The sequence below is a fragment of the Paramormyrops kingsleyae genome, chromosome 21 (genome assembly GCF_048594095.1).
Source record: "Paramormyrops kingsleyae isolate MSU_618 chromosome 21, PKINGS_0.4, whole genome shotgun sequence".
NCBI classification, from domain to species: domain Eukaryota; kingdom Metazoa; phylum Chordata; class Actinopteri; order Osteoglossiformes; family Mormyridae; genus Paramormyrops; species Paramormyrops kingsleyae.
In genome coordinates, this window is record NC_132817.1 from 5204656 (window position 1) to 5227381 (window position 22726).

Sequence of the window (22726 nt, forward strand, 5' to 3'; positions counted from 1 at the left end):
CACACCCAGCTCATCAGAGGAGTCAAAGAGCAAAACTCTTTATCCAGGAGTTATCATTGCATACCACCCATACTTACAAACATCACTAAATTTTTGCATGGCCAAATGCCTCAAAATCTGATCTCACAAGTTTAAGCTGATCAGACATGGAGATTAGAGTAAACTGATGTGTGTCCAGGAATATTGACAGAATACCGCAGGATCAGATGGCGAGGCTCAAACGGCAGCTGCAGGCACTGGCTTTCCCATGACTGATCGACAATCTCCTCTGCCAGAATGCGGGCTTGTTGGTGAAGATGCAATACAAAGGAAACTGCAGGAATGTTCCTTGGTAAAGACCTAGATGACTGATACCCACAGGATGGTAAGCTTTCTTAGTTGTAAAATGATTGTTATTTGAGAGAGATTCATTCACACGGAAATCTCAAGAAAAACATCCAAGCGAAACCACGATCACACTGGCAGCGACGTCAGCTGGGTCATGAATTTACAGATCATTGTAACATTACCATCATTTAAAGTGGAACACACTATAGACAGTTATTGTTTCTCTTGAGAACAGGGTAAGCTCATTTTAAACTGCATGTGAACCTTAGACAATATAACAAATTTGGCAAAAAGTGAGACACTGCATATGACACCTGAACTCTTAAATGCAATCCCTGTTAATGGGTGGAGCATTTATAGGTAAAAGGTTTGCTGATATGAACCAATAGTTTTGCTGTACATAACAGTCTTGTGATTGGTCATATTGGTCACCAGTCATGCTTGGGACACCGCCCACAGAGGTTTGAGTCCATGTGTCAACAATAGCTTCAGAAACATCCTGGAGACAGGTTCTGGCATCTTCTCATCAACAGCCTGGTCCTTTGGTGCCCTCTCTCTTCTGGAGAAGATTCTCTCAAAATAAACTTATAAAGTAAAACAGTCACAAGCTGCTCCACTCAGACAAAACAGAAAAAAATGGGACGGGGGAGCAACTAAAAAAACTGAGATCAGTTTTAACCAGGCTAAAAGCTGAGATAATGACCTAGTAGCATTTACCCGAACATTTAAAAAAAGTTAAAACTGTATGACACAGCGTGAGCAGATCCGTCTTTCATGACCTGTCACCAGGACAAAAACTTTGCACGTCCTGCACAGAAAACTGAGAAGAGAAGCTCAGTTACAGGTCCAGAAAGTTCCTCGGAGGCTTTGTTCAAAGCACAAACAAGAAAATTATCATGCAGTAGCAATGTAATGCATCCGTGTTCGCCTGGTTATCAGTCTGAGTCTGAAATCCTTCTTTAACAATTTCATGTTCTTGCAGATGTACTTCTTCCAGGGCAGTGCCACCGTTGGTCAGGGGGGTGGGGGCCGGATTTCAGACATAAGCCCCGAGAGCTGCATGGAACTCAGTGAGGCACTGAACGAGCTGCTGGAATTTGGGCCTCTCTTCCGGGTCCAAAGCCCAACAACAGGCCATCACTGCAAATCTGCATCCAGAAGAAAAAGAAAAGTCAAATCTTTCCCAACAATGTCTTTTACTCCAGAATTACTCCAAACATGTTTGACGTAATAACATTTATCATACTTCACAGACCAGTGTTTCTCAACCCAGTCCTTGGGGAACAGACAGTCCACATTTTTGCTCCCTCCCAGTACACATGAACCGATCAAAAAAGAACAGTGATGTATTCTGGTGCAGGTGTGCTGGAAGCTGGGAGGGAGCACGATTGTGAACTGTCTGGGGGTCCATGAGGACTGGGTTGAAAAACGCTATAGAGTAACTGCATACTTACTGCAGTTACTCTATAGAGTAACTGCAGTAAGAATGGTACTATTCTACCATAACTATTTCCAAATGGAAGTAATCAATTTACATTACTTTGTTATACCTCATGTTCAAACAAGTTGAGACTAACAGGATATAAAGCAATTCCTTTCATCTGCCAGTATGTCCAAGGCCTGTCTATGCCTTCACTCTGACAGATCTTCACCCCTTCACGTCATCTGAACGTTGAGCGGCGCTCTAAGGGGAGCGTCCGGGGAGCGGCAGTGAATGGCAGGGTTAACGTTCGACTGACGCAGACGCTGGAATATTGGCCAGAAGCCTGAGAGCTGATGTGACCTGCTGTACCATTCAGAAGAGGCAGGGCCAGCAATGGAGTCCAAACGGCACAGTGATAAAAAGCCAAATTCATCCATCCTTACAGTTCGATACTTAACTGGTCAGAGCATTCTGTAACACGACACTCAGCGGTCATCGTAAAGGACAAAGATTCCTGTGCACCGCAGTTTCGTCTCACAGGTGACAACTGCCTGTCAGTACTGGGCTGACATTCTGCTGGCTTGCAGAACATGCCCTGAAGGGGAAGCAAGGCGGACTCACAGTTCATCTGGGCAGTTGATCGGCTGTGCTATCCTATAGCCATCCTTCAGGTATGCGGCCATCTCGAAGGGGTCGATGTCCACGTAGGGCGTCTGTCCCAGAGTCATGAGCTCCCACAGGGTGACCCCAAAGGCCCACTGCAGGATAACACAGACAGGGTGAGGACACACACCTCAGGTCACAGGCTGACCAAACTAGAAGGGTGTTAACTGCAAATGGCTTCCCAGCATGCACTGCACAATGAGTGTGCATGAATTACACACAAGTCACGCTAGTTGGCTCTCAGCATCCCATTTATTCAGGACTTTGGGCTGAGGAGGGAGGATTGAAGCACTTGAAAACTCAGCCTTGTAAACTCACCCCCCACCCTTCCTAAAAAGCATCCAACCATACAACTCCTTCCATACAAGCAAACATAACCTCACACAACACCACACCACGAGTTCATGCAACTGGGTACCAAGGAACAATTAGCGGAAACGTATGTGGTAACCCGGTCATTTACTATTTACTCGGAGAGAACTGTGGCAGGAGTCGAGATGGGTTCCAGAGAATGGGGGGGGGGGTTGTCATAGGCGGGGTTTGGCTTTAAGCCATCCTAGGAATGTGGCTTTCAACTGCAGGAAGAACTGTGCGGAGCCCGAGAACATGGAGGCGGTTCCAGGTGACCACGGGAGCAACAAACAGGAGCCCCCCCAAACCCCAAGACGAGGGAGTCTCCGGAGACTCCCAGAAGACCCAGCAGTCATGGAGCATTCCTTCAGGAAGACGCCTTTCTGTTCCCCTCACAGTCCAGTCCAGAAGGGGCCCATTTAAGGCCGAATGCCTTGAACCACGGCAGCTGCCCCCTCTATGGGGGGGGTCCTAACAAATAATAAACATAAAGGAAGAAAAGGCCCAAAGAGAGAGGCAGTCTGTATAAAGGACAGCAGTTTCCGTGAGTTTCAATGTTTTCCTGCTGAAATGCCATTTACTGTAATCACTCAGTATACCAAGAAGGGGGGGAATGTACAAGGCCAGCAGGGACACAGTGACCCTGCCGCCATGCAGCACAAAGCAAAATACACAATTTATATAAGCCGCATTTAACGTGGGACTGTAGTGACATCATGACAGGCTGCACCGCGGGTCCCGACAGCAGCCAGCAACTCTGCTCTGTTTCACTAGAAAGTACTGTTGCGATCTCGTCTCGGGGATGTCCTGGAATGGCGTGATTGTTCGGCAACTTCAGGGTCGGAGGATTTTCAGGACTGAACTTCGTCAAGACACACGAAACAAGCTTCTGGGATGCACAGCCCAGCTTAATTTTCACAAGTAAATTTGCATGTTGGAAGAACACAAATAATAAGCAAGACTCGTATTAGGATGAGGGTGAGGGTGAGGTGGCAGAGAGCCAGAACACAGCAGACCAGGACGGGAGGTGTACGTGTGTCATGCTTGAGGCTTGACAGCTGTATGAGGTGGAGGGGGCAGTGCGTAAGGCTTACAGCAACACATCACGCTGCAAAAATGACAACATTTCCAGCACTGGCATTTGAAAACTTACCTGCAGAGCCAAGGACCCATACGGACCCATATGAATCAGAGCTGAACTTCGGGAAGTTATGCAATCATACCAACACATATGAAGGTAGTTACCCTGTGACCAGAACAGGACAAACTCTACCTGCGGCTGCGATTATGGCGGAGATAGCTAGATGACGGAGGAGAAGGAAGGAGGAGCAAGAAGCAGAACAGGAAAAACTGAACTGAGGACAGGGGCATCTCACCACATCGCTGGCACTAGCGAAGTCGTTATTGAGCAGACTTTCGAGGGCCATCCAGCGGACGGGTCGGTTCTCGTTGTCTCCTAGGCAGTGGTAGTCCATGGGGAAGAGGTCACGGGCCAAGGCATTGTCTGTAATCTTCACCTGCATACTGTCATCGATCCTGTGGTACAGATTAGGGTTAGGGTTAGGATTAGGGCGACAAAGCCCCAACAGCGGCATCGAGAAGCATTGAAGGTGCACCACAAAAATGCACGTGGAGCCACAGAACAATAACACCAACACCAAATCTGAAAGACCAGCAACACAAGACTTTCCTACAGCAACACCTGGACCACAAGAGGATCAAGTTTGGTTAGACACTGATAGGTTTAATCCAAAAAAAAAAAATCATGGGAAGTAGGTTGGGCCATGCGGACAACAGCTATCAGAAGCATCACAAGCGGGTACTTACACACAGTTCCTGGCTGCCAGGTCTTTGTGGATGACCTCCCTCCTGGCCAGGTAGCTCATGCCACAGGCAATTTGGATGGCCATGTGCACCAGGTCCTGCTGAGAAATCGCCTGGAATGAGGGAGGGGCAGACAGAGATTAAGTAGCACGTTCTGGGGCGACCAGCTGCAACGCTGCAGCTCATGACACAACGTGCACCTTCCACAAGTCTTAACAGGCCTGGGTCTCGGGCAACACGTCTGCCATGCTGTCATCGTTACCACATTCGTGTTGTTCAGCTGTGCTGGCAGGCTTTGGAGCACCGAAGCTCCGGACAGTGCCCATGAGAAGCCCCAGAACCCTGTGCCACCCCCAGCAGTCACTGCACCTGCTCCACCGGTACGGGTAGCATGGTAACCTCAGCCTGCCAGGCTGTAAAAGCCATCAACACCCAGTTGACACAAGACTGACAAGCATTGCATTCAACTCATCAGCTACCCATGGGTGGATGTCACACCCGTGTGTGAGGGTGGTGGAGGACCTTGGACATACTTCCAGATTCTGGAAGTTGGAGACTCCTTGGTCCCTCAAAAAATGCTGATTCCAAAGCGGAAGACAGAACATTCAGGATGGGATCTGGGTAGTGAAGCTGTAGGCCTGAGGAAGCTCCCGGGACCAAGATTTATTTCAAGATGCTTCAAATATACAACCACCTAAGTGTGTGAAGGGTGCAGGAAAAGCACGGAAGGTTCTTTGGGGGAAAAAAGCCCTTTGCTAACGCAGGTAAATGATTCTACAGCAGCACTTCAGAGTCACTCTGAAAACAGTGAGGCTCTGTGCGCATTTACAAGCATACAATGGCTGGGAATCTGCCAGCTCCTTATTCACATTCTTATGATTTATATCTCCGGGTCGACTGCGAAGCCACCAAGATGTGATTTGGGTTTTTTCTCCCCCAGGTTAAACAGCCAAATGGTGGCCAGGAGCCAAATGACGGGAGGGGTAATGGGTGGGAGGCCTCGTGTGGATGGCTGCAGTGCAGAGCACGCCCGGTCTTGCAGGCTCCTTCGTTCTCTCCTCGCATCGGCAGATGTTCCCGTTGTGCAGGGGCCTGCAGCCCACAGCTGTGCTCAGGACCGTGCTCGCAGAAATCCCAGTGGGCTTTTGGCATACATTCAGGCTCAAGCAACCTAAATAATATCTGCGGTTTGCTCTGAAGTCCGTTGAATCCGAAAAGATTAGCTTGTAGTACTTTTGAATCAACAATCCACATTAAATACCCCCTTTATAGAACATTTGCAAGGATTTGCTGCCTTTTTGAAAATAAACAGCACAGAAACAAATACATTTATTCATGATTGAAACATTAACATTGCAGACGCAAAAAGCTGTGATGTTGGGCTGGGACCACAGGTGTTGCATCTAGATGTTGGTGACCTGTAGGCTAAAGTCTGAGTCTCTCCTGGGAGTTGGTGCACAACATGTTGGCTCGAAGTCTGGGACTCGCTCATGGAGTTGACGGCCAACTTGCAGGCCGAAGCCTGAGCTTCAACAGGGGGGGGGGGGGGTTTAATATGCAGGCCAAAGCCTGGGCCTCAACCAGGTGGTTGGCAACCAACATGCAGGCCAAAACCTGGTCCTCAACTGGGTGGTTGGCGACCAACATGCAGGCCGAAGCCTGGTCCTCAACTGGGTGGTTGGCGACCAACATGCAGGCCGAAGCCTGGGCCTCACCTGGGGGTTGTTGGCCTCAGCCAGCTTGCACTGGCGCAGAAAGAGCTTCAGGTTGCCCCAGTTCATGTACGGCAGCAGCACCATGGGCTTCTCCCCATCTTCTGTGCACACGTGGCTGATGGGCAGTAAGTTCCTACGGGAACAGACACAGGAGTCATGCCAGCTTTGTGCGCCGCATGAAAGTCACACACTTACTCTGGGAGGTGCAGGAGTTGTTATCAAACCCGGCCCCCGTTCACTCTCGTCTCCTGGCACTCTTCGCATGGTTACAACATCAGTTTAAAGAAGTCAGTCATTTCCTCTAGTTGTTAGAAGACTTGACCGACATGACACAAAACATAAACCCCAGCTGCTGCAGCTCACTGCAAGCAAGGCCCTTCTCTTCAGCTGTAACCTCCTGAGACCCCACCCATTCATGTATGTCCATTGTAGTGGACATTTTGTTTTTGCATCTCTTTTCACTGATGTAAGGAAACATATTTATTCCTGTTGTACCACTAAAGACGTTGTGAAATTAAAAATAAATTTGAAAAAATCTAAAACGTAAGATGTCTTATTTCCTCCAAAGGCATAGAAAATCACAAATAGCCTAAAATTGAAGGACACTTTTTTTCCTTGGATCTCAGGAGGATAAATTTGTGTGAGAGGGAGACGACCATTTTGAATCAGACCGACCGATGAATTTCTCAGATCAAATATGCAGAAGGTGGTGGTCCTACACCAGAATGCAGAAGGTGGTGGTCCTACACCAGAAAATTTCCCACAAACAGGGAGTCTGCTCTCCCCAGATTCCAAACGTGCAGCATTTTTGGGATTTTTCATTGTTATTTTTCTTAAAGGGTTGAAAGTACTGCACGGTCCTGGCACAACAATCCTCACGCTAACCACCGGAGGCATCATACAATCAGGAGGTGCGACGAAACAGCTGCACTGGGGCGTAGAGGCGGGACCCTACCGCAGGGATTGGACACGGCATCCCAAAGCCTGCAATCTGCTGCAGCCGAAATGTTTAAGCACACTACAGACGTCAAGCAGTGGGCAGCGTGCGTGTGTCCGCACGCCTCACTGTGCGCCTCGCGGTCAGAGCGCAAGGACTGACATTTTTTTTCCCAGCAACGACGCAAGAAAAAAAAAACCCAATAAGTAGGAGGTGGCAACAACCCGCTGCTCAAAGAAATCGCCGTTGCGTAAACGGCGGCCGCCGGCAGACGTGCAAACTTCCGCGTCTTGGGGGCGGATACATCTGACGTCAACGGAACACAGAACTTTGGAAGAGCCCCGTCTCGAACATCTCAGGAGGGCCTCGAGGGAAACTCGGTTCTTACCTGTGGTGAAGTCCCCGCAGCTTACAGCTTTCAGTGAGCATCATCGTCACCTGCACCTCAGACGCATGGTCTTAAGATGGGGCAGAGAAAAAGGGAGAGAGGGATTAACAGGGGATTGTGCATGATGCATACAAACCACTCAATACCACGGAAATATTAGGCTTTTGAAGCAGAAAACGGAACTAAAAGCAAAAACAGCCTTCGCTCTCTAAAGGTCACAATCTGTTCATGGGGAGTAGCTGTTTTCATACTCATGGCACATTTAACTGGCGTCTGAATGCACCTTCAACAGGCCAAACAGGCAGAGCGTGCACAGGCACGGTGGTCAAACACGCGGCAGCCCCCTGTGCGAGGCGGAGCCCTGCCCGCCGATCTGCTGACTGTCAGAGTGAGTCAGATGGGACTGACAGCTCACATTGGGCTAATGGTAAATATGACTAAGGAGTCAGAGAGGAGGGGGGAACTGTCTTCGTACATCCTGAAAGGAGTGTGGGGGGGTACGAGATGTTTCAACACTCATGCCCAGACTGGCGTCACGCTGCCAGGCTGTCCGCACATGTCCATTTATGGGTCATGTGCACACAGATACATCACAGAGAGGACACGGCAGTATCAGGGTTGGGGGGGGGGGGGGGGGGGGGGGGGCTTCCCTCAGGGAGGAGCAGGCATCAGCAGCCCTGTGTCATGAGCAATCCTGACCTGTCTGAAGTAAGAACAAGACTTACAATTTTCATGGGCCCTTACCTGCTCTTCAGACATTCCCATATAAACAGGAACAAAATTCAGCTTCAACCTGGACTTCAGACAAGCTGCTGTTTTAAAAGACACTATCTGATTGGACCCAGCATGTCCCTGCCGGAGAGTCAACTCAACCTGAACCCACAACTTAATCAGCTATTAAGAATATAAACCTTAAACTCATTAAGCTTTAATCACAGATTCACACTGGGAGGATAAGGTTCGGTCCCGTGGAACCTCAAGGTGACGGGTGACGCTACTGTCCCCGGGACCCTGAGTGCCCTCGCTACAGCCTGTTGGTTTCAGTATTTGGGACGTGCAACTTAGGGTGTTTGTCCACCACACCAGGTACCGTACGTTTGGTACTTCGAGAAAGTACCGTACTAAAGTACCAAAAGTATGGTACTTCAAGGTGTTCGTTTTCCACTCGCGTTAAAACTGGGACCGGCGCCGTTTAACATCACAACTTGAGGTAGGGTATTTTGTACTGAATTCGAAAAATGGCCGTAATATATTATTGGACTGGTCGACGCTAGATAATACCGATCGCATGTCATGCACATCCAGTTCTTACAGTTTAAAGCTTTACCTCCGCTGGGTCTGAGAGAAACTCCTTTTTTTGTTTTATAAATACCCCAATATTTATTACAACAAAATCACATCGCTATATTTATAACGAAATCACATTGCCAGTATTAGTATATTGAACAAAATACTTTGTCTCATCCTTTTTTTTTTTGTCATGCCGCCCGGATCTTTGTTGTATATGTTCTTAGGACCAAAACACACTCACCTTTCACAGTTTTCACGAAGACCCGCTTCTCCTTGCTCGGGTCCTTCTCGTCCAGCAGAACGCCGTGGAAAATGCGCCCGAAGGTGCCTGATAGGGGGAGAGGCGAGACAGACAGGAGTGAATGTGCATCCCCTCCCCAAACGACGCTCTGAAACTGATCTGGGGACAGATGCTTCTGGGCATCCTGTTGACCTCGCTAACCTGGAGCGGTCTGGAAAAACACCAAGTAAACGTCATGGAGATGCTTCCAAAAACGTAGATGCCAGTCAGTCTCCTGCTGGCTCTGGTGTTTGAGATTTTACTGTGCAACACAAAACGGATAGTGTCTCCAAAACCCTGCACGCTTTACCCAAGGACAAGTGCACAGTGAGAGTGTCGGGGGCTAATCTGAGGGCTATGGAAGCTACTATAAGTGGGGGAGGGGCTTATATCCCAGAACCCAACCAGTTAGCTTTGAAAAGTCCCAATGGATACTGCCCAGATGCATTACCCAGAAGCTCTCCGAAAGCTCGTGCAGCTGAAGGGGAACACAAGCTGACCAATGGGAACACGAGCGTGCTTTGTATGCAGACAGTCTGAAAATGCTGTGGGGGAAGTCTTCCTGTTCCACTCAGGGTGGGGGCGGGGGAAAACTGGGAGGAGAGAGCTTTCTGTTCCCCTTCGTCATTCGGGCTAGACTGTGCTATCAGCTAACCGTACACGAAGCAAGCATGAGACATGAGTCTTGTTCTAGAGATCTGTGCTCACATCTGATTGGCTCATCTGGTCACATGATCCCACCCACCTCAGTATGTTACATGTTCCCAGGTTTTAGAGAACTCCCCCAACATACATGCAAAAGCTTTAACAAGCTATCTTATTGTAGCGGAAGCTAAAACTTTGGGTTCCTTTAAATCAGAGCTAGATAAGATTTTAAACAACTTTAAGCTATTAGTTGAATTCTCCCCAAAAGAGCTTGATGGGCCGAATGGCCTCCTCTCGTTAGTAGATTTCTTATGTTCCTATGTTTTCCTAGTGCTGACAGCTTTTCACCATGGAGACCTTAATCGCTTGAAGATGATTGGGCTCTTGAACTTCATTAGTCAAATCTCAAGTTTAGCAATAATGGTGGTCAGCCACATCGTCCTGAACTTACAGCTAAAATCACTTCACTTGGAGGCAAACAAATGAGGGAGTGTGATCGTTCATGAATGGAGGTTTTGTTTAAACACAGGTGCAGTGCAAGTCCCCGAAGGGATGCTTGCTTTTGCTGATCGCTCATTGTTGGTGTTGAGCCTTGACGCACGGGCCGGTACTGATGCCAGGGATTAATACATCAAGCGACTTAAACTGTCAGTCCGCTTGGGCCCTACGGGAGGCAGTATCTCGCTTCTTCCTGGATGACGGAGCACGGTACACGTGTGTGCATGCACAAACCTCACTAGGAACAGAGTCTGGCAGATCCATTTATGGCTACCAGGTTGTCCCAGACACTAGTCTCATGTTCTCTATGCATAAGCCATTTCTGTGGGTGGGGGTGGGGGTGGAGGGGTACCTTCATGCAGGACATCACGGAGAGTGACCCGCTCTCTGGATATGGCGATGTCCTTCACTTTAGCCTTGGCCTCCATGAGAGTTACACTCCGCAGGTCATTCTTCTCGATCCGCAGCGACGGGTAACCTGACAGACACGCACACACGGACGTTCACAGCTGGGCGGATGACACAGAAAGTACGGCGGCGGTTCGGTTCATTGCAAAATGTGCTGATATAACACCTTGGGGTGAACAGGTGAGTTAGAGATAACTAATGAGGAATGCCAGCTGATTGCTTTTCTCTTATCAGAGAAAAGTCGAGCAACTAAGCATTTACCCAGAATGCACCGTGTCAAAAAAATTCACCACCCTTCTCTCTGCTTTGCAGCCGCAGAGTGAAATTAATGTGAAACCTGTCACCTAATCTACGCACTCTGCAGGAGGTTGGAGGGGCCTGTTCATGGTGAGGGGATGTGACATTTCAGGATGTGGTTAACCGTGATGGTGACATATCGCCAAGGGGACAAAGCCAGAGTGCGACAACCTGGACGCAGTGCAATTGTGACACTTGGTGTTTACGATTACACCACACAGTACCAGCCGCAGTAAACCATTCTGGGCCCCCGGTAATCAACTTCTGGGGTGCAGGTACACGTGACAAGCTACAGTAGCCTGCCAAATATGTACTTCTGGGTGGAAAAGATGCTGTCAGCTTCCTTGTCGAAATCACCTATACACAACTGAAAAATGATGGTGCTTAAGTGCAGTTAATTTCTGGGCTAAATGGTGAACATGAAATTCACAATTCTAGCCGGGTCCATGATTCGAACTGTGATCCTGTGTACAGGTATCCCTTTGGCGCCACCCAGTGGTCAATAAACACAATTTTTATATCTCCCGTAGAACAAGGTCAGAGTAGTTTATGTTTAAGAAGTAATCACAGCGCCAGCTTTGTATGGGTTGTGAGCAAATTCTTAGTGTAAGTCCAAAACATTTAATACACTACCCCAATACAATAAGACAGACATGCTGGGGAGACATTGGTTATGATGAGAACCACAGACTTCAATGCAACAGTGAGCCCCAAGTAAAGTGAGACTGAGAACCCCAGGAGAGGCAAGGTCAAGCACAGAAACAGGCGGAGATGGGCTGCTGACCCAGGGGGGGGGGGGGCACAGGGGAGCACACAGATATGAGGACGAGACTTACTTTTGGTTTCATGGGAGGGGGCGCCAGGGTTGGGGAAGGAGGCAGCGGCAAGCTGAAGGATGGGTGCAGAACCGGGGTGACTATCTGATGGCAAGAGGGGGGGGGAGATGAGTGACCCGGGGGGGGGGGTGGTGGTGGGGGGGGGGGGCGCTGAGAGAACACAAAAAGGAGAGAAAACCAGGCAGCAGGGGAAAGGGCCAGGGGGCCGCCTCACAGCAGGCCCCTGGTGCCGGGGGGGGGGGGGGCTGCGTTTTTAAGGAACCACCCACCATCCGGAAAAACGAGACCAACTGCTAGAAAAACAACTTCAGGTTACACCACTGCAAGGAAAAACCCAGGTTAAGAAAAGCCCAGATGAAGGGGGTTTGGCTGGTGCTGCAGAAGCGGCTGGTGTCCATCACTGGTGCACAGCGACCCGTGGTCACGACCACCATCGCTGATTCCCTCACAGGAACAAAGCACAGCGGCTATTATGGCTGAAGACAGAACCCTGTGCTCCCACTAGGTGTCAGCAAAATGCACAAGAATCGGTCTCGCCGCCCACCAGCAGCCACTGAGAGTAACTGGCAGCTCATGACCAATTACCTAATTTTAAACTGGAATGCAAAATTTGGCTCAATTTGGCTCACAGAATTGAATTTTCCAGATGATGGGAGAGAACTGAATGCATAACCCCCCTTCCCACCCAACTCACCCTCCCAGCACAACCTGAGAGCACAGGCCAGTTCAGGCCAAGCAAACCGTGTGCATGCACACATGCACACATACACACACCCCCCACTCCAGCGAGGTCACAGAGCATACTGAGCTATCGTACACCAGCATGCAGTACCCTGGGGGAAATTTCTGAACCTGCTGGATGCCAACTACCAATGACAAACAGCCACATGCACAGTGGTGGAAACGGGCCTTGATACGTTCACACAAATGCGGGATGTGTGATGTGACAAGGGGGCGGAGCCTTACTGGTGATGGGCGTGGCATTGTTGGGTGTGTCCGCCCTCAGATACTGCGTGGTCTGGGTGGACGGCTGGGAGAGACCCTGGGAACTTCCGCTGTCGCTGCCACTGAAGAGAGAAGAGAGGGGTACAAAGTAAGGACATCGCTATGGAAACGTCCCACTATACTGTAGGGTGACACACGTAAATCACATACACTGGGTGCACTCAGTGATCCGGCCAATGAAGAACAATCGGATTCATCTACATCAATTACAAAACGAGCCATTGCATCTAATTTATCTCAGAACAGTAAGAGCTAAAGGCATTTAGAAGGCACATTTATACTGTTTATCCCCCTGGAGTCGACGGCATCGTCGACAATGTCGCGTATCTTTCTCGTGTAACTCGCTGAAACCTTATTATAGAAACATGGGAAAAAAACGCTGATCCATAATCTGTCTTCTTTTCAAAATGTCCATTGTCGGAAGTATTAAAGTTTTTAAAACTAGGTTAAATCAGTGAAAAAGTAAACCATGTCACCTTACTTTGTTTTACCTGCTTCGGGGGCGTGTAGTACCGCTCTCACCCGAAGATCGCTATTCACATTCTAAATAGCCACATTAGCGCGTATTCAGATCGCATTCGCATGGTAATTTGGTGAACAACGCAACGGTGGAACGCGATCCAGATACATCCCCTTCAGCGCCATAAAAGGGGGGAGGGATATTCAATGAAAGGAGCCAGAAATAGTGACATGAGTTCGGTTTTTCTTATTTATTTATCCAACTGAATGTTGCAACTACACCATTTAGTCATCTTCATGTAGCCAAGACTTTGGTGATCAGATATCTGGGATCAAAACAAACTGCCAGCATTGCTTACTGTGTACTTTTATAATGTTTCTGCAAGTGTTCCAAACTGCATTTTGCAATGTCTATACTTTGATGTCAAATTACAAACTTCACATAAATCTGACATATTTACAAGTGAATGTGTGTCCCCTACCCCTAGTCCCCAGAGGGTTAAGGACAAGCGGGTCATTCATAGGTAATAAAATGCTCACAGATCAATGGAAGGATGTGTAATACCTTCCAGGGCCGATGCAATTAACGAGTGCTGCAATCAGAGTCGGCGGAGGCTGATTTTCACTCCGCTGACTAACTATAAGACTGGGGGATGGGGGATGGTAGTAGCACTGGTCAGCCAGCAGGTGGCAGCAGTGAGTTCCCACTCCCAGCAGGCCACTTACCTGTCATCCAGCTCCACCCTCTTCATGCTGTGCAGGTGCAGCACGGCCAGGACGATGGCCACCAGGAAGATGACGGCGCAGCACACGCCCACGCTGATGTAGAAGACGCGGGTAGAGGTGCCGGGGGGCGCATTCACACCATCGTCTAGGAAACGAGGGGGGCATTTGGAGGTAAGAGAGGGGCCAAACAGAATTGGTCAGGGTGGAATGGCACACAAAAACCAGGCAGCTACAATAAAATAAGAACAATTAAGATCACAATACTTCATGAAGGGTGACATTAAAATTAAAGTTAAAAGAGGAGGGCGGCTCTGTTGTACTTCCCAAAACCGATTCATTAGGTTATATAAACTACATTGTATTTCCTAATACAGGAGTATTAGTTCCAACTGGCAAGTCATAAGTCGATTTGGTCACAAGTCGGGCCTTTATTTTATATGCAAAACTGATCATATGTATAGTATACTGTATAATAAAATTATATCATGTTTAAGTTATATTGCTTAGTGAATTTTTTTAACCTTTTCATCACCATTTTCTCATGGGGATACTACTGGCAGACACTCGCACTGCCGGCGGTCGGGGAGGACACCGTCATACGGCCACGCGGGACAGCTCTCGCGCTGCCGGCGGTTGGGGAGGACACCGTCATACGCCTACAAGGGACAGCTCTCGCGCTGCCGGCGGTTGGGGAGGACACCGTCATACGGCCACGCGGGACAGCTCTCGCGCTGCCGGCGGTTGGGGAGGACACCGTCATACGCCTACAAGGGACAGCTCTCACGCTGCCGGCGGTCGGGGAGGACACCGTCATACACCCACGCTGGACAGCTCTCGCGCTACCGGCGGTGGGGGAGGACACCGTCATACACCCACGCGGGACAGCTCTCGCGCTGCCGGCGGTGGGGGAGGACACCGTCATACACCCACGCGGGACAGCTCTCGCGCTGCCGGCGGTGGGGGAGGACACCGTCATACAGCTCTCGCGCTGCCGCCGGTCGGGGAGGACACCGTCATACACCCACGCGGGACAGCTCTCGCGCTGCCGGCGGTTGGGGAGGACACCGTCATACGGTCACAAGGGACAGCTCTCGCGCTGCCGGCGGTCGGGGAGGACACCGTCATACAGCTCTCGCGCTGCCGGCGGTCGGGGAGGACACCGTCATACACCCACGCGGGACAGCTCTCGCGCTGCTGGCGGTCGGGGAGGACACCGTCATACGGTCACAAGGGACAGCTCTCGCGCTGCCGGCGGTCGGGGAGGACACCGTCATACGCCCACAAGGGACAGATCTCGCACTGATGGCTACAGTGCAGTTGTGGGCACACATCTGTGGTCTCAGAATGTTCGTAAAGTCAACCAGTCATAACTCACATAGGCCTGTACAAGTGAAATCTCAGACAAAGTCTTTGTGACAGGGAGGTCTGGGATGAGCAAGTGCATTGATGCATGGGGGAGTCCCTCCCTAGGCTAGGGAGAGGACCCCTCCCAAAAGTGAGGAGCAGCTTCAGCATGTTTCAGTGTGTGCATGCAGCGCATGAGAGGCACGCCTGCCTGAAGGATCGCTCTCCCCGCAGACGGGCACTTTTAACGAGCGCTAATCGTTGCTAGGCTCCCTTATAATTGGATCTACGCGTGGCTCGTCAATTCGTTCCGGCTCAGTGTGTGTGAGAAACAGTGGGCTCCTTCCTTGCAGGCGTCCTCCAAAGCCGCCAAACTGAGAGCCAAGAAATGCGGCCGACTGGCAGTCACTCAGCTCGGGACTCAAGTCAAGGGGGGGGGGGGGGTGAATTGATGGCACGTCGCAGTGGATGGCGCTGGAGGGCCCGAATCGACGGCGGTGGCCAGAGGTACGATCAAGTTTCCTCAACGGTCTGTGCTTTGATCCCGCAATTTGTCATGTGATTCTGGGCCAAATGAGCACAAAATTAATAGAGGTATCCTGGAATACAAATGACATGAGCGAATTCACGAAGGGACAGTGCACTGCCGACACACTGCTGCACGAAAGCAACACTGGCAGAGGCGAGGACAGAAGTATGATGCACACAGATTATGAATTATGTTTATGAATATCGTGCATGTCAGTCGAAGGAATCAGAGGAATCAGTTGTGAGGTCAGATTCCATCACCTCAGTCATATTCAGTAAAGAACATTACTGGTTAATTCATGTAATTTTGTGTAACAATATGGCAAGATTTTTCCAAAAAGCGGTTAAGCATAAAGAATATTAATGCATTCCGCGTCTTGCCAAGCACGGAAAAAGGCTGAATATACGATATGTTTTTGTTGGCCACGTCTCCCAGCCTGGGCCAGGAGTGCAAATGAGTCAAGCCACCTTTCTGGAAAAGTCTGAGGAAAACTAGGATTTAAACCACAGTGACACTGAAGCACTAGGATGCAGTTGGAAGACCGTCGGGTGACGGAGCAGAAGAACGCCTATCTGCTCTGCACGGTCCTCGTGCTAGAGGCTGCCAGTGTCGCTCCTGGTGGACTGTAGCTCAGCCGAGCTGCTCACAGACTGAATCTCCCAGTTCAACCATATGAAACCAAACATTTAAGCAGAAGAGTCAAGGTCATTTTTTCCCCAATCAAGTTAAACTGAGTTATTTTTCACGAATTTCTACCTGAGAAAGTATATAGTACAGCACTTTCACAAAATCTCATCGTTTACAACCAAGGAAAGACTGAATTTAAGTTAGAAAGTAATTCAGTCTTGCTACAAGTTTGACCAAATAGACACATTTGAACCCATTTAACCATTACCGGCAGGCCAACCCCCAGCAAGCAGAAAAACTCACCATTCAAGTGAAAAATACCCTGGATTCATTTGACAGACATTTTTAACCCCTGAGCTGTAACAGGTAATGGCCCCGGGAACAGTGTCACATATGCACCACAAATGACCACCAGGGGGAGCCTGGTGAGCCGAGTTTACAGAAGGGGGAATTGCAGACTTACACAAAGGCTTGCTCAGATTCTTGTTCGGGAACACTGGGAGCTTGGGGTCCGGCTGCTCGATCCCTGTAGCGGAGCGACAACAGGAAAGAAGAGCTCGGAATCCGGAAGTGGTAGGAAATAATCTTGGGAAATGGAAGGAACTCCTCTGTGTGCCATTAAATGGCACTCAGTGGACAAATCACAGCTTAAATTCATTTTAGGCAAGTTCACTTTTCAAAATCTTAGCAACGGCATCATGTTACGTAAAATAATCCAACTAAATGGCTCACGATAAATCGCTTCCAGCCAGTCGTTCCCCTTTTCATTGTTTATTCAGAACCAGTGTGACCTGAGCAGGGAGCTGAGAGTCTAAATCTCGACAATAATCCCTACCAAGTCACCGGACCAATTCAGACACACTCAAGAATACAAAACCAGTTTATTAATTAGATATGTACAGGAGGCTTGTTTCCCTGGGCAGTATCAGCCGTGAAAAAACATGCTGTAGCTGCTGACAGCCAGCGAATCAACGGAGGTGACTGCCTGCTTCCTTTAGAAGCCGCACCAATCAGAAGCGCCCCTGCTAACGAGTTAATGACAGCGTGACCGGCAAAGGTCCTGAGAAAGCCTCGCCGTCCAAACTGCTAACGTGCCTCACGAGGCAGACAAGGCCGAGGCTGGCATTCAAGCCCCGCCCACTGATCATATGACAACATGCAGAAACAGCCGCCTTGAAATTATCTCCAGGGTAAAAATAGCAATGGATGGGGGGGGGGGGGAGATACACCCCCACCCTTTATCAGCAGCACGATGAGTGTCATGGAGTCCTTAAGGGCCCGCGAGACAGCCCACCCCCCCCAAAACAGGGCTCTCTTTTACATTTTATTTAACAGTCGCTTTTATCCATAGTGATGTACGACTGAAAGTAGAGTCAACCAGTCCCTGGAAAAATTATGGTTAATGGCTTTGGCCAGAGGATTAACGGTGACATCACAATGCAGACCCATGGGATTTGAACCGGCGACCTTCCAATCACAGACACAATGTCCTAATCCACTGAGCCATATGCCAGCCCCAATCTGCATGTGATCTGTGTGCAGGGGCCGTGCAGTTTTAGTGTATGACCTTTGACCTTCGCCTCAGCACAACTTGCGTTAATATCTCAACAAGGCGGCCCGAGGTGGCTGACGAGGGAAGCTGCAGGACTCTCACGTTCATAGCATATCTTCCTCCTCTTGAAGTCGAGGGCCGTGAAGTTGTTGGCGGCCAGGCTGATGTTCAGCTGCATGGTGACGACCACCTCTGCGTCCATGTTCCCACTGCAGGTGAGGCTGACTTGGAAAACTGGGTGGGGGGGGGGGGGGGGCGGGATCAAAAGCCGTTACAACAATATATGTTCATCTACCTTCATCACAAGAACCAATGGATGGCTGAACAATAAGCAGGACCGTGGAGGCGGAGCAATTTCAAGACCGGTGCAGCTGATTGGCCAACCTGAGGGGCTGCGGGGCACCTCCCCCTTGGCAGGGATGTTGCTGGTGGGAAACTTAATGGCTGCAGGGTTGTCCACCTGAAAGGCCAAACTGTACTCCACCTGCGGAAGGGAGAGTGTGGGCCAGAGAGGTTAGGCGATTCTGCATGGAATCAGGAGTCCATAGGGGGGGGGTTAGAGGTGCCAAGGCCTACCTTGCTCTTCGAGTGCCAGGTGAAATTCAGGATGTTGACCTCGCTCGGCACAGGAAGGACAAAGGAGAGGGCATAGCGGTTGATGACATCATCCCGCACGTAGTAGAGCTCCGCATCAAGACCTGGGGTTGGGGGGGGGGGGGGGCAGAATGACACCTGGTCAGGATGAGGGTGGGGGGGGGGGGGGTTGGGGATATGATCTGCAGCAACAAAGCCCCCCTTCCACAGCAGCTTAAAGAGCCAGACACAAAATCAGCAAGACAAAAGCTTGAAGAGACACTGACTGGAGGCACAATTCAACACAGCCGGCAAGAAAGGACAGCTGAATACAGAACTCAAACGATTCTCATATTTCTATGGTGTGTACATTTGAGAGTCAGGTTTGGGGACAGTTTTCCAGCAGAATCCGCACCAAAACAGGGCAGGAAAAATGAGTTCAGGCTGCAGCTGACGCCCATCAAGCCATCAGCACGTCCTTCTAATGTCAAATACACCATTTATACTTTACGGAATTTGCATATTCCTGTATCCACGGAAACAGACTATTCACGGGAGGTGTGGAGACCCTGAGGAGACGGCCCACGTCTAGATTAGTCCTCAAGGTGCCACTGAGATTGCTTCCCAAAACGGTTCTCTGCCCTAGTCAGTTTTCTCTTCTTCTTTCTCTGAAAGAAAAACTGACCCCCAGGATATTTACATTTCAGTGTCTCTGCTTTATTCAGGCAGGGAACATCAACCGAGGAGCCATGCTGGCTACACCTGCAAGAACCCCCCCCCCCCACGCCACTTAGTCACCACTGAATTCCTCACCTATACATTTTTCTCTCTAAAATCTGACAAGCTTGGACAGCATCTGACACCCGTTGTTTAAAGAGAATGATTTTATACTCATCAGCTGCTGAAAGAAGGGGGGGGGATCCATTGAGATATGGTTAGTGTCAGGGTGGGGTGGGCGGCACTAGGGGGGACTCCTGGTCTCGGTGGATCATCTTCAAAGGGCAGTGGGGGCGGTGCTGGGCCCATCGATCTGGGTCTCCACACTGCGCTCCATCTCCTTCCACACCTTGTCGGGAAACATCTCCCATGGATGGAGGAAGGGACAACCCCCCCCACCCAACTGCAACTGAGAAAGGGGGCGGCTGGAGGTCCAGACATCTGCCTGCTGCATCTTTAAGAAGGGGGGGGGGGAGCACATTTGCTAGGCTCCCGTCTGCTGTCCCTAGAATCCAGGATGCCCTCGAGGGAGACAGGGGGCAATACTCACATGTGAACCAATCAGAGGCGGGTCAGAGGTACAGCTCCGTGTGTAACACGCCGCGCCACAGTCCCCAGGGCTCCGCGCGTACTTCAGTGGTTTATCATACTGTGCTTTACGTGTTTGACCTCCTAACAGAGGCTCCTGCCAGGTGATCAGCATCTCAATAGCGACGTCCAGAGCCGATATCAAACATCCAGGCACTTCATAATTTATCGGTATCAGCTACCAAAGCCAAACCCAAAGCCCAGTCTAACTTCCCACATCCACCAAATCCGAATTTACCTCTCACATAAAAGAACAGTAGGGACACATTTCCTCCAATTTCTGCTGCCGGCAGGAATGAAAGTATTTTTTTCTCATGCAGATACAGGTCAGACGGACATGCGAGTGCACAGGCACCATCGCGGTGCGATTAGACAGTGCAGGAACTCCACAGCCACCCGTCTGCATAAAAAGCAACAGTCGGACAGCCTCAGTGTCTTGAGGAATTACTTCCAGTTTCCAGTGAGGAAAATTCCACCACCTTTGGCAATAAGGTATTTCAACAATAAGGCCGTCACGCGTCTGGGACATTGCCACGGCGAAGGAGCATGTCTGTGGAGCAGCACCAGTGCGCGGTCAGCACCACCTGACGACCCGACCCGAAGCCCAAGGCAGCTGCAGAACCTCAGGCCCAAATCCCCTGAACTTTGAGCAGGTTAGACAGAAAAGCTGAAAACTCCATCTGCTCTTGGGAGGAAAAACAGGATTCGCCAGAATTCCATGTAGGGCAGAGAGCGGACGGCGTGAGCCGATGTTTACGCCGGCAGGTCGCATTTTTAGCAGACCAGCTCCCACGGGTCCCATTCCGAGCACGGTCTGCTCTGGCCAATAGACCAAACTGGGAAATCTAGTTTCCATAGATATAAGTGGAATTCATTGACATGGTGGGGCTTTCCAGTATAAAAATGACATGAAGCATTTATTTAGCTATTAAACTTAACTGACCCACGCAACCTGGCCTGATGATTTTATCAAATGCTGAAGAAGGGAAACAAGCGCTGCTGCAGACCTGACCACTAGGGGGCACAGCTGAGAACACTCAAACCTTGTGAGAGAAGGGCACACCATGCGAGCCAAACAAGCTCACGGCGAGGCGAGTTCCCAGACAAAGAGACACGGTAAAAATGAGAGAGAAAAGGCCCCTGGGCAAGTTGGTGTACAGGTGGAAGAAACACCAGTGAGGTGCCCCCCAATCCCCCCTGAATGAACCCTTCTGATAAAAAGGCAGGCACACTTTGCATTGGATCATACTATGAAACACAGAAAGGGGGGTGGTCTATGGGAGAGGAATCGTGTCAAGCGCAGACGAGAAACAACTGCAGTTCCAGGCGGACCTGCAGATCCCCCATCTTAAGGAGTCGAAATGCTTAACTTCAGACTCCAAACCACATCTTCCTATCAGCACTTAAGTGATAAAAAAGTGTATATTGCCACAAGGCAAACGCTGGTAACAGAAATAGAGACGGCCTGTAAATCTCTCTGCTAACCCGCTAACTCCAAATAGAGAGGACATGGCTAAAATCATTTTCATAGGGGACAGACCTTCAAACACCCCCCCCCCCTCTCCACGGAGTCACCTGCGGCTTGTCTGCTCTGCACCTGGAGGGGGGGGGGGGGGGGCTCACATCTCTCATGTGACAGGGGCCGCCCTCGCTCACGAACCGCAGCCATGTGACAGATTTACGTCTTCCTCTGTGTAGTACAAGGGAAAATTACACAGCTAACGGCAAATCTGACAGCAGAGGGAGCGGGGCGGCGGTTTGCACTGATTTCAGGTGCCTGGAATCCATCTCTGCTGGCAGGCGTCACGCAGACGTGCGAGTCACAAACGACCGGAGCATCAAAGATGCCAGTAAACGACAGGACTGGAAAGGAAGAGGCGTTTGGGCCGGGCTGGAGGTCTGCCAGGGCCAAGCTTGAGCTCAGACCTCCTCTCAACCTCTCCTTTGCTGGAGATCGGAACGGGCGCGGCGTGAAATGGCTGGCTGACGGCTGAAAAGCTCATCTCAACGTGCCAGAGGAGACGCACCTTTCACCACTACAGCTGAGTGACGGCAAAAGTTTGACCCCTTACAAGGAGACGACATATTTGATTAAAAGTAGCAGCAAACTACAGAAACTCTTGAGCACGGACATTAACCATGCTGACATTCAACAGCTGTGACCTTCCTGCAGTCTTCTGTCCTTTTTAACTGGCAACATTCTATGTTTATACATTTATATTTTCTTTGTTTAGCAGATACTTTTATCCAAAAGCACATACATTTTTGAGGCAGCAGGGACAGCCAGTCCCTGGAGCAGCTGGCCTTCATGTCTGCTGGGGGCCCCCCTCCCTCGGGGGCCCAGTGATGACATCACTCTGCTGGCCCTGGGATTTAAACCAGTGACCTTCTGATCACAGACAGTGTCCTAAATCACCGAGCTGCACACAGTCTTCCCTCAATCTACTACAGACACCAAGAGACGGGCTGGTGCAAAATCACGGCTGCTATCAGCAAACAGCAAAAAACAAAAGTTCAAAAAAGCGCAAATGTGCACAGGAAGAGCAGAAGTCAACAGTTTGGGGGGGGGGGGGGGGGGGAGGAGACATGCAACCTGAAATGTTTGAGTTCATGAAGTTATTGAGACAGATGAGTCAGTACATTCTCCAGTTCTGCTTAAGAGTTTGGGATTTTGTAGCGGGAAGGAATTTCCCACGTTACCCACTGACTGGACGTGAGCAGAGA

General features: G+C 50.0%; 1 protein-coding gene across 2 annotated transcripts in view; it reads right to left on the reverse strand.

Moving 5' to 3' along the window:
• Positions 1-470: 470 nt before the first annotated feature.
• ryk (receptor like tyrosine kinase) overlaps positions 471-22726 on the reverse strand; it is a 37237-nt gene continuing 14981 nt past the window's right edge. Inside the window, exons 2-16 of one of the 2 annotated variants that reach the window (XM_072704544.1) lie at positions 18701-18822; positions 18509-18608; positions 18227-18358; positions 17036-17098; positions 14073-14217; positions 12849-12949; positions 11883-11966; positions 10694-10819; positions 9160-9246; positions 7629-7698; positions 6304-6436; positions 4592-4701; positions 4141-4300; positions 2372-2508; positions 471-1475 (exon numbers count right to left, since the gene is read on the reverse strand). In XM_072704544.1, coding sequence (XP_072560645.1) covers positions 1364-1475; positions 2372-2508; positions 4141-4300; positions 4592-4701; positions 6304-6436; positions 7629-7698; positions 9160-9246; positions 10694-10819; positions 11883-11966; positions 12849-12949; positions 14073-14217; positions 17036-17098; positions 18227-18358; positions 18509-18608; positions 18701-18822 — 1682 coding nt within the window. In that variant the 3' untranslated portion in view covers positions 471-1363. The remainder of the gene's footprint in view (positions 1476-2371; positions 2509-4140; positions 4301-4591; positions 4702-6303; positions 6437-7628; positions 7699-9159; positions 9247-10693; positions 10820-11882; positions 11967-12848; positions 12950-14072; positions 14218-17035; positions 17099-18226; positions 18359-18508; positions 18609-18700; positions 18823-22726) is intronic. The other variant, XM_023822276.2, reaches the window with a different exon arrangement.